The sequence below is a fragment of the Macrotis lagotis genome, chromosome 4 (genome assembly GCF_037893015.1).
Source record: "Macrotis lagotis isolate mMagLag1 chromosome 4, bilby.v1.9.chrom.fasta, whole genome shotgun sequence".
In the NCBI taxonomy this organism is placed as follows: Eukaryota; Metazoa; Chordata; class Mammalia; order Peramelemorphia; family Peramelidae; genus Macrotis; species Macrotis lagotis.
The window spans coordinates 78,773,683-78,786,432 of record NC_133661.1 but is presented as its reverse complement, the minus strand read 5'-3'; the positions used below and the strand labels follow the sequence as shown (position 1 = coordinate 78,786,432).

At 37.9% G+C, this 12,750-nt stretch overlaps 1 protein-coding gene across 1 annotated transcript in view; it reads right to left on the bottom strand.

Annotated features, from left to right (window-relative positions):
- Nucleotides 1-8,136, bottom strand: part of TLL2 (tolloid like 2) — a 131,116-nt gene extending 122,980 nt beyond the window's left edge. The window contains exon 1 of the mRNA XM_074233248.1: nucleotides 8,032-8,136. Within this exon, the coding sequence (XP_074089349.1) occupies nucleotides 8,032-8,056 (25 nt within the window). The 5' untranslated portion in view covers nucleotides 8,057-8,136. The remainder of the gene's footprint in view (nucleotides 1-8,031) is intronic.
- Nucleotides 8,137-12,750: the final 4,614 nt, after the last annotated feature.

The following is a 12,750-nucleotide window of genomic DNA, read 5'->3' as shown; positions in this document are numbered from 1 at the left end:
TTAAGCAAAAAACTAAAAATAGCACCCTACATGTAAAGGACACTCAATAAATATTCATTAAATTGGAACTAATTCACCATACCCTCCCATCTCCACATGCACAATTTCTAATTCAGAGCTTCACACATAGTAATTGATACCTGAATGAAAGGATTTAATGGGTATGAACATCTAAGATCTTTTTTTCTCCCCTGTTCCCAAGATTTATCTTTGTACCTGGCTTGGGATCCTGAATAATTCTAGTCTATGCAAATGTATGATTATTAAAGCAAAACTGTCAATAAAATCATTCATTGCAAATGAGATTTTTCCAAAAATTCTCCAACATTCTCCCAACATTCTTTCTTTCCCTCTGTATCTTTCATTCTCTCTCTCTCTCTCTCTCTCTCTCTCTCTCTCTCTCTCTCTCTCTCTCTCTCTCTCTCTCGTGCCTGTAACTTAAGTTTATTACTGGCAGCTGCTAACATTCCTAAGAAACAATAGAAGCTACTTACCCCAATTGGAGATAATCCATTTGGACTCGTTCTCTCTACCCCCATCCCAAAGGAGGAAAAAAAGTGGTAAGTGGAAGATAAGACAGTAAGTGAAACCTTCAGGGTGACCGCTAATTCACTTTCTACTGGGGGTGGGGGAGTAATACATTACAGAGTGCCATGTCATCTTAGTTATCCCCAAGAGGACACTAGAACGGCTTTGTGATGTTTGTTAATATTTGTTTCTGTCAATGACAAAAATGACCAATCATTGAAACTTGAGAATTCAGCAAGCCAGAATTTAAACCTGTTTTGGAATTATGCCTAAGTGGAACAGAAAGGGTAAGGAGAAAGAATGATCTGTCATCCTTAGAAAATTATACATAAATAATTGCCCCCTCTGAACCTCTCAGGGAATAAGTGAGTAGAAACTCACTAATATAACTATATTCAGCCAACTCCACATCATGTTGCACATTCTATCCACCCAGGCATCATGCCCCCTGTAGTACTGTTCCTGCTTCCCAACCTCCTTCAACTTTCTATCTCTTGATCTGGGAGCCAAAATCAAATCATTTCTGCTGTTGCCAAAGACAGTGCAATGTCTTCTTTCCCCTTGCTTGTATGTCTCTTTTCTCTGATCACTGATCCTCCATAGGTGTGGCCTGTCTTTTGTATTATAGGGTCTCTCATGGTTAATAAATGCTTTTATTGTTTGTTCAAGTCATTTTGATACCCTCAGGCAGTCCCAGGAAGAAGTAGGCATCCTACCATAGACTAATAAACCTATAATCCCAAGGCAGCCCCAAGGTATTAGAAAGTAGAAGATTTAGAAGATACAATATAAAAGCAAATTAACTTAAGTTCATCTAAAGTGCACCAGCAGCAGTGAGATGTCCCATAGATTTGGAGTCAAATGTCTACCCTGAAAAGGAAACTTCCCATAATATTCTCATTGTATTACTATGAATTTTCTACCTCCTCCAATTTCTCTCTTTTTATTAAGGGCCTCATCATAATCCCACCCATCCAAGCTCATAAACTGAGAATCATAGATTTCTCACTCTCCTCCAGTGCCATCCTTTCCACTCTTACATATTTCTGCTGTTTCCCCATTCAAATGTTAGCTCCTTGTGAGTAGGAATTGTTTTCTTCTTGGTACTTTCATCCCTAGCACTTAGCCCAGTGCCTGTCATTTAATAAATGCATATTGATTGATTGATAGATTTCCTCACATGTAAAATGCTACTCCATCCCATCCTCATCCCTTCTTTGTTTTAACCTATTTTCTTCCTTTTCATATGGACTACCTTCTGGAGACAGGGTCTAGCCCCAGCTCCTACTCTTGTGTTAGGGTCCCTAGTTCTAATGATAGAGTTCACTACCCTACCTAAATCAGCTCATATGTATTTGGGAAGTTCTTTCTGTTGAACAGAAATATGTATTCCTTTAGCTTCTACCATTGACCCTAGTTCTCTGCTTTGAGACTATATTCACCAAATCTCACATTCTTGATTTTTAGAGAGCCTGTGATAGAAGAAAGCTTAGCACCTCTCCCTAAAAAATAGGAGAGCCCAAACTCCACCTCTGCCCCTCTTATTTAGAAAAAAGAGGCTGAGTTTCTAATCACAATCTTTACAATAGTGAAGTGCATCAGAATTTGTGCATCCTATCTCATGTTCTTTTAAATATTTGAATGTAGTAATCATGGTGAGGTTGGAGAATGGGGTAAAGAGTGTCAAAGTGGAAGGAAAGATGGAATGATCAATGACTATGATCAGATCAAAGAATTTCAGAGTTCATAAACAGAAGCCTAACATTTTTAAATGACAGCAAGGTCAAGGGTTTGACCATCTCTAGTTAAAATGGTCACAAAAATAGAGTAGATTGAAGAAGAAATGTGGTTCTTGAAGGAGTATCAAAATACACATTATAGAGTTTTAGAAGAGATTCTAGGTTGGAGCAGAATGCCTCTGAACTATTCAGTGAATTTTAATGGCTCTCCACATCTTCATGATCAAAGATAAAATTCTTTACTTTTCAAAGATTAAAAAAGGTCCCTTCCTTCCACCTTTTGAGTCATCTTAGTCTTTACTTTTACTCTACAATCCCTTGACCTTCTTTCATCTCAGTGTCTGCTCTTTGAGTTTTCCTTCTCGTTTACTTTACATTACATATAGCTTATACACAAATTGATAGATTTCCTCACATGTGTTTATCTTCTTAATTTAAGATGCTACTCCATCCCATCCTCATCCCTTTTTTAAACTATTCTGTTACTTTTCAATATGGTTTATCTAATATCTCTCCCAAGTGTTTTGCCTCTTTTTATTTTTCAGCATTCGACACATAGTTGAATGGTACATAATAAGTATTCAATAAATGTTTGCTGACTGACTGATAGTAATTCTCTCTTCCTACCCCCATTCCCCATTCTTGCTGAAGCCTTCTCTCCAAACTAAACAATTTTTAATGCTATTTTATTTTTTCAATTATATGCAGAGATAGTTTTCAACATTCAACTTTTTTTTAAGCATTGAGTTCCACAATCAATTTTTTACCTCCCTCCCTCCCTCCCTTCCCTCTCCCCTCCCCATGATAGTAATTTGATATAGGTTAGACATGTACAATCATCAGTCGAAACAATTCTTGCATGATGTGGCTTAGAGTTCCCTCATCATACTGGATACTGCCTCCTGGACCTGCTCTGGATAATCAATCAATTTTCCTCCTAAAATGATAGTTCAAGATCTAATGGTCCAAATGGTCAATATTCCATCCAGAACTTGGTATCTTTCTTCTTCTTCCTGTGGGCTGCCATGGATCATTCCCATTGCTTCTGTCCACTCTTCTATTTCATTTTACACTCAATTACAAGGTAGTGTTAATTTTTTTTATTAGCGCCTCTCCATCACTTAATCTGAATTCTAAATGCTCTCAAGTGGCAGCTCTTAAGTTTTCTGGCATAAATCACCTATCCTACCATCTGTGTTCAATACATGGAAGCTTATTCTCAGATCTATTCTGCCATCTGGCTCTAAGCCTTGGCATCTGCTCTCAGCTCATGGCTCCTTTCTATTGGTTCTGAACTACATTGTAAAAGGGAACCTTATAATTTGCAGAAGAAACTTCCTGGGGCTGAGAGCTGAGGGTCAGGACTTGAGAGACCATCCTTATACAGGTTCCTAAAATATACTCATATTACATCAGAGTTTATTAGGTAGCTTGTAAGGTTGAGATCCTCAGGGACCATAGTATTTATAGGAAGGAGAATGTGTCTTATTGCAGAAATTTCTATTTATTGATTGGGAACCAAAGAGCCCTGGAGGTTCAGCCATGGAAATTGCAGAACCAGGAAAAAGAATGTAACAAAATCAAAAAATGTGTTCAAATCTCCAAACAGAGAAACATGGAAAACAACATTGGAGTGAAAAACTTAAAAATTACTTAAAACTTATGGCTTAATTAAAGCAGCTAGAACACAAGGCTTGAGTTGCCCAAGGTTTCAAGGGGTAGACACAGCAAGGATAGCTGACTATAAGGATAAGAATCACTAAATGTTCAAATTGTAAAGAAAGAGATATCCACTCTGCATTTTACCCTTAGTCTCTACTAGAACACTATCAACAAAAGTAGCCCATTTCACATTTGGATATCCCTTGGTTTTATAAGGGGAAGCTAGTTGGTACTGTGGACGGGGCACTGGGCTTGGAGTCAGAAGGACTAGAGTTCAAATCTGATCTCAGATCCCTGATAGTTGTATAATCCCGGGCAGAGCCCTTAACTCCCACCTGCATGAAACTGGAGAAGGAAATGGCAAATCATTCCAGTATCTTTGCCAAGAAAGCCTCATGGCCAGCTGGCCTGCACCACAGACCCTACAGGATCACAAGAGGTGACCACAAAAAGTTGGACATAACTGAACAAATGAAGAATAAAAATTTAAAAAGCTGTTATAGTTTCAGAATCCAGAATTGGAAGCAATGGACTCATCACCTGCTGGAGATACTGTGGAAGCGATTCTAAGGAAGATAAAGGATGGACTATGTGGTCCATTCTAGCTCTTAGATTCTGCACTTCTGGGACCTTCATCTTCCTGGGATGTCTTTCATTGTAGAACTTTTTTCTATTTTTTCAATTTAGTTCCATTTAGCCTGGTCCAATCTAATTTTCAAAGAGTTTGCTACCTGATTCAAAACCTATTTATTCTCCTTCCAATTCTTTCCTCTTTAGTTTGTATAGAAAATCCTGAAAATCTTAGTGCATTTTTAAACTTTAATAAGTTATTCAATTTTAATGAACTATTTAGAATATATTTAACTTTAATGAGCTATTAATGCTAAGATTTTTTTTGCAAGGCAATGGGGTTAAGTGGCTTGCCCAAGGCCACACAGTTAGGTAATTATTAAATGTCTGAGGTCAAACTTGAATTCAGGTACTCCTGACTCCAGGGCTGGTGCTCTATCCACTGGGCCACCTAACTACCCCAATGCTAAGACTTTTGGGACATTCTTTATTAACATTTTTTAACTTGTCTCGTTTCTTCCAGAATCACAATAGGACAAATCTATGATTTTCTTGAAGGTTTTACTAGTAGATTATAGGGAGTTATTCTTTTCAGAGTTTGTTTCTTGAGCATCCCTCACTCTATAATATTTCTCTATTATTTTTTTTTCTTCTTCACTCATTTTTCCAGGATTACTTCTTAAATTTGGACTTTGTGTTTGAGTAAAGTTCTGTGCACTTTTGAAGGGAATAGGCCTTCTTTCATAATTAACTATATTATCTAGAATCTGGAGATAGAGTACTTTTGTTCTATCTCTATGGACTTCAGTGGTAGGTATCCAGCATGTTGCAATGTAGGGCAATCTGACTTTCAGAAGTAGTTCATACTAGACTAGACTGAACCAAGGTACCCCCTGATCATCCCTCTCTACACTTTAGGCCCTAGTTTGGAGTCAGAGTAAAATAGGTAGAGTTATCTACACCCTTATCTCTTCTCCTCCAGTATGCAATTTCAGGTTTATGGTCTCCTGGGCTTATCACTGCTCACCCTACCCAGAGGGTTCCATGACAACCAGGGCAGGTCATTCTGTAAGGACCTCTGCCCTATTGCCTGTAGGCTTTTAACTGTATCTTTGCATGGTCCTGGATTGACAAATGCACTTTCTATAGTATTCCTTGGATGTTTTTATTATACTTTTTATCACTTCTTAGTATACAGATCCTATCTTTTTTTTTTCATCCTTGCTGTAGTATTTGTGAAAGAAGAGCTTGGCTCCTCTGCTTCTACTTTCTCTTACTTCTTTTTTTTAAGGCAATGGGGTTAAGTGACTTGCCCTTGGTCACACAGCTAGGTACTTATTAAATGTGTGAGATCACATTTGAATTCAGATCCTCCTGACTACAGAGCTGGTGCTCTATTCATTGCACCACCTAGCTGTCCCCCTTTCTCTTACTTCTTGAGGAACATTCCTTTTTCAATACCCTGTAACCCAATATACCAAATCTGAACTTAGGAAGAAGAAATATAAAGGGGCTAATCAATCTAAGAAGTTCTCTGGCTTAGAATAGAAACTCCTTCAGAAAAGGAACTATTTCACTTCCCTTTTTCCCATCTCCCATACCTAGAGTACAGTGCTGAGCACTTTTTTAAAAAGCCAGACTTGTGATTTTATTGCTATAGTGAATAACAGATAAGGAAATTCCTTCGATCAATGCAGATAAGCTCTTGCCCTGAAATTTGTAATGTACCAGGACTATTTCAGTCATTAAAAGGTCTAAAGATAGATACTTAATAATTACAAAATGATTATTTTATTGAATGATTAACATTAAGTGATCTTTGCAGCTACTTGTCACAATTTGACCTTGATTTCCCCAATACTTCACTTGCTCAGCTTCCTGACCCCCTGGCCTTATTTCTTGAGAGACAGGTTTTCTATTTTTGTGATCCAGTGCCTTTCAAATTGCATCTCCCCCTTGTGCTCTCAAGGGCTAGTTCCTGCTGATGTGGCACAGTTGTTGCAAAATATAGGTTTTAAGAGCTGACACATTAATCATTGCAATGGTAAAATCAATGCCTCATTAACGGCTCCACAATGAATCGTGGTGGATTTGAAGGAGCTCATCATATTAATAGAACAAGTTACAGCAAATTAAAATATGCATTAATTCTATTGAAGAAAGTGAAAACATGGGGGCAAGGGGGACTATAGAAATGTGCATCATTTCTGTGAGTCTGTGTGAAAGTTATCTATGAAAGTCATCAAGTAACTGAATTGCCAAGGAAGAGAAAGAATCTGAATTTTTTCACCAAAACAAATTATTTTGGAATAAGAATTGGTCTCCACAAAGGTCCTCACTCAACCTGAGACTGCAAACAGATGTATATCTAAGATAAGAAGAAGGACCATCAAAGAAAGGTAAAATAAGAACTGGTTCTCCAAGACTTCACAGACACCAATGAGAATTAGCTCAGGAAAAAAACCTTTTAAAAATCTATTGGAACATTTTGTAGAAAAGAATTCAACAAATTGGTTCTTTCAAAGATTGTACCACAATCACAATGGAAGTTACTGACCTCTCTGAATGAAGTTTTTTCATGAGGCCACAAGGGTTTGTCTCCTCATCTGCCCCAGATAAACCTTCTATTCTGGACTCATCTGAACTGTGTCCAATATATGAATGGAGGAGTGAAAGAATGAAAATATATGGGTGTATCTGTAGGTATGACAGTACATGCTCTAAGATAATTAAAGTTTCTTAATTAATAGTCTTGCTATTAACTTGGAATTCCAGGTTCATTAGTAATCTGTCCTAATTCTAACTCCTCTTCCAGACTTGTGTATTTAATAATATTATCTAATTACAGAATCACAGACTCAGATATCAGTACAGTATCACTAAGTATCATTGCCTGATGACTGTACTCTGAAATGCCTCTCACAAAAATATATAAATAATCATGACAATGCTGCAACTAGCACAGGGCAAATGAGGCTTTGCTCATACATAGAGGAGTGAATCTTCTCCAGGAGAACTTCCATGCTGTAGCTCCTAAGCAAACTCCATCCCTATACCTTGAGTTATGGTCTTCTATAGAATCTAAGATATAAGTTGCTCCTCGCCAACATAATTGTGCCTTATCATAAGATTTCACCTGATCCCAAAATGGATTTAGCCCAAGTATAGTTTCAGCCAGTTTTCATATTCCAAGCTAATCAAACCACCACCTCCTTGACCATCATCTCCTTCAGACATTGATGGAGTCAGTTCAAGAACCTTGGGAATAGTAATGCTACCAGTCCATTGTCAATAGTCATCATTATGAAAAGCAATCTTTATGGAGATGAGGCTTCATAAATGGCAGATGCTTCATAAATGAGTGTTAAATTAAATTGTTGAGAGATCACATTTCTGCAGCTGGGTGGACAGCAAAACTAACTAAAAACCAATAATTTCCCAGGTTCATCTTTAGCCAATGAGGCTTCCGTTTCCCTCTAACCTGATCTGATAAAACTGAGACTATTGTAGCCAAATTGCCTTTGGCTCTTACCTGTGGTATGTCCAGTTCTCTCCATCGAAAGTTTGGATGAATTGATAGTTTTATCAACATGAAAAAGCTTCAGGTCATCTTCATCTAGTGCAATATCTCCCCAAAAGACAGCTAGGAAGAAAAATTATAAACCAATTAGCTTTTTCCATCTCTGACAAGACACCAAAACAAACCAGAAAAGAAAATCTAATCTTGTTAATGACAAGGTCATTAAAGGCAGTCTCCCATCATGGATAGGGAGATGACCTTGAAGCCAGATAGACCTGGGTTTACCTGGTCCTTTCCTACCTTTCCAGTCTTCTTTTATTTAATTCCTGTCTGCACACTCAACCATTCAGCTGTAGCTAACCCTACCCAAATGAGACCCTCCATCTCCCATCACCATGCCTTTTTGTACCTTTTGGCCTGGAATGATCTGCCTCATCCCTTTTGCCTCTCCATTTCTCTGGGTTCCTTCAAGACTCAATTCAAATCCCACCTTCTCAGCTTCTGTGGAGTATGACTGCAGGCATCCCTGGTCCAGCATGTATTCTTGCTCAATAGAAGCTGGCCCTCTACAAGGAGACTTTTTCTGGTTCTCCTGCACATCCCTCCCCTAACTGCTCTTTTTTTTCATTTAAGATCATGTTCCTGTATTTACCATTTCCCATATTTCCCATGAAATAACCCTGATTAATAGCATGGCTACAGTAAGATGAGAAATTTGAAAGTGTTTTGTAAACCATGAAGGGCTATATAAATATCATCTACTATTCTTCTCCCACATTTGACTCCCTGGAGAATGTCACTCAGTAATGGGAAGGAATCAGAGGCTATTATCCTCCACAAGAATGACATGCCAACCTCACTACATCCTAAGTTGTCATGAGTTGCCCAATCAGACCAGTCAAGATGCTATTGCTGACTCTCCTGGACTCTATCCAAGCCCCGGTTCTCTTCTCAATGGAATACTTACACACAGCAGGCATCAAAATATAATCCACCACAGGCTTCTCAGATAACTTCTCCATCCAAGAAGCCATTGTCACCATAACTAAACAAGGACCATTAATTAGCTATGAATACTGTATAAGAACTTCCCAAGGCCACTCCCAGAAGTACATACATTATTCACTTGGAAAGGGTCAAATGCCAGAGAAATGGCCTAGTGCCAACTGGGCAGACTGCCCTGCTAGGTTAAGAGGTGGCTTCACTTCAAAACATGAGGTTGGAGCACATCCAGATTAGGTCTCACAAAATTCTCTTAGAGTCAGAGAGGATTCTAGACTCAGAAGGACCTCAGAAGTCATCCAGTCCCAAACCCTCATTTTATAGATAAGGAAACTAAGGCCTGGTGAGGTTATGAAAACTGCTCATGATCACAATAATCAATAAACACTTATTTTTTAGAAAAGTTATGTTCATTTTAATGTTACAAACAAAATAAGGGGGCAAAAAAGAACATTTCTACATATACATCAGCTTATAGAAGTTTCAGTATAAAACATTAAATTTCCATTAAAAACCCTATGTAATAAATTAATAAATAGTTTTCAAAGCTATTCAGTTTTTCTCTGCTTCATTCTAAGTTTTCTTTTGTGCTTTATTGTACATTTTTTATTTTTTCTCCCTCCCCACTTCACCCCAGAATGAAAAAATATGCACTAAATATATATCTATATTCAAAAATTCTTACATGAATGAACATAAACATATATATAAGACCATATCACATTAAGCCACTATAATATTACAGTTCACATGCAGTGATAGAGCTATGATTCAATCCCAGGTCCTTTGAATTCAGAGTTAGTACTTGGTTGCTTCCTTCCAATCCATGAACAAAATATGGTATTCACTGATCTTTTTTCTATGGGCATAATATCATGCTTGGCACTGCAGAGAATCCTTAAAGAATAAGACAGAGTTCTTGTCTTCCGTGGGTCCCCTGATCCTCATCTTGGAATGTTTGCATCTGGGACACCTGAAAAGTTGTCTTCAGTCCAATGGAGAGGAGATGGCAATCATCACTCTGGAGCACCAGCCCTTCCTTGGTACTGACCTCTACTCAAATGGTTCAGGTACAACTGCCAGATTGAATGTAAAATGTGAGAGAAGAAGGGAGGTCCCTCAGTTCTTTTCTAACACATTATAGTCCAGGTTTTTTTTTTGTTTTTTCTTTCTTTCTTATGTTTTTCCCCTTTAGATATAATTCTTCTTTCACAATATGGCTAATATGGAAATATGTTAAACATGATTATACATGTACAACCTAATTCAGGTTGATTGCTGCCATGGGTGGGGGGTGGGGAGGGAAGGGTGATAGAAAATGTGGAACTCAAAAGCTTGCAAAAGGATGAATTTTGTGTAAAGACTGGCAAATTGCCTTCTGTGGGTGGGGGAGGAAAGTAAGATTAGGAGAAAAATTGTAAAACTTGAAATAAATAAAAATCTTTTTAAAAAGGATGAATTTTGAAAATTATCTTTGCATGTAATTGGAAGACAAATAAAATAAATGAAAATTTTAAAACTGAGATCTGAAAGAGGCCTTAGAGATCAGAGAAGCAGTGACTCGCTTTAAGTTTACAAAGCTGCAGGGGCCAAGTTGCAACCCTAAATGATATCTTCTGATTTCAAGTCCCAAAGTATCAGAGATTCTGAGAGAAGAGTGAATTTCAAGAAAGATGTGAATCAAACAAAGAAGTTGATGAAAACAAGAGAAGATAAGACAACATTCATGCTGGTCATACAATAAATCTCAATTCTGGCAAAGTGATGGGAATGTGTTTGCCCCACACACACACTATATAGTGAACAACCAAAAGGCAAAGATGGTCTTTTGTTTCCTTTTGCATGACCAGCACTAAGCAGAGTAGGTTTGGCACATACTAGGCATTTAATAAACATTTGTTGACTTATTAACTGAAAGTAAATCAGCAGGAAAAGAAAAAGCAGAATGGACAGTATGTCCAAAGCACACCCTGGTCTATTTGCTGAGGACAGCAAATTTACACCAGGGTGTGGGAGTGTAAGAGTGAGGGTCTATAAAGTCAGTCAACCAAGCCACCCCATCCTTATACATTAATGTGAAGCAATTAATTATCATCCACCAGTGAAGTGAACCCAATATACCCACATGATTCTACAGATTTCTAAACTGACTGAGAGGATGTGAAATGCATCTACTCCTTAGTGTTGATCCTGAAAAGAGAACCTCAGTTTCCCCAAATGCAGACAATACAAACCTGGTTATGAATAGTAATAATCCCAATAATACACAGATGAAACAGCAAAAATTGGTAGCCTAATATTGTTTTTTCAAATTTTTTGTTTGTTTTTAATATCTCTCAGAGAGTTACTGCTTTCAACCCTTTAATTTCCAATCACTTGCAACGTGGAAGTGGGAAGTAATGTGACATATAATATATTCACATTCCAAGAAATTGAGTTATAGGTGCCAGAGAAGATATGCTGACTGTACTTGGGGTCTACAAGTTTTGGTTTGAATATCACACCTGGGACCATTCATAACTTCCCAATCTCAGTTGTATCACCATTATTCTTGTAAGTCCTATAGTATACCATAAACAATGTCCTCCTCCAACCGAGAAAACAATCTGAGCAATGCCATAAGCATTGAAGAGTTCAAAAGAGAAAAGGAAAAGTACTATTTCTGGCATGGTTGTGGTTGATATTGTTCTAATCAGAATAGACAACTGGCCTCATAGTCAAGAAGATCTGGGTTCAAATTCTGCCCTAACACATACAGGATGTGGACCTCTGGACAAATTATTAAGTGCCTCAGGAAAAACTTTTTGAGACTAGCAGTTGTAAAGAAAGCATCTATCTTAATTGATCATAGGAATTTCCTAACGTGGATGTTTCTTCTATTGCAGAAATCAAAATTATGAGTCAAAAACCATTATATCCTCAGTTTTCTCTAGTAGCATGGTGCATCCAGCTTGGACACTAAAGAATCCCTTCTATGGGAAGAGATGCTTCAGTCCATCCTAAATGCCAGGTCTAGACAATACTGCCATCCAGGGATATTCCTTCAAGGTTCTTCCCTTCTCCCTGCCTTTCATTTCACTTAGTCATCTTATCAGCTCCCATGGATTCCATTATCATCTCTATGATGATGACTCTCAAATATACTTTTCCATCCCTAACCTCTCTCCTAGCACCAGCCTTGCATCTCCAAGAAATCTCTAACTATATATCCCAAGGTCTTGTTGGCTGATCCCTGCACTCAGCTATCAAACTGATCTTTTTCTTAAGGTCTGATCATGTCACCCAGCTTCTTTCAATCAACTCAAGTGGCTCCCTATGACCTCTAGAATCAAAATATGAACTCCTCTGGTATTTAAAGCCTTTCATTACCTGGCTGCCACTTCCTACCTTTCCAGTATTCTCTTTCTTACCCCCCTTACAATCTCTGTGATTCATGATTCTGGTCTCATTATTTCTTGAACAAGGCAGTCAATTGACTAATTCTAAGAATTTTTATTACGTTATAGACTATTCAAGGAAAATAACCTGTCTTGAGGGCAGGAGATTATTTCCTTTTAGCTTTATAACCCTAGTACCTTTTTTGCCTCCCTGATGTCATAGTCCTCTTTAAGAACAAAGGACAAACTGCAACCTTGCACCTAGTGAAGTACCCTCAGTATAGAAGTTATTTATTCATAACTGCTGAATTGAATTAAATTGAAGAGCCACCCTCTGTGTAGATGGGCAGCT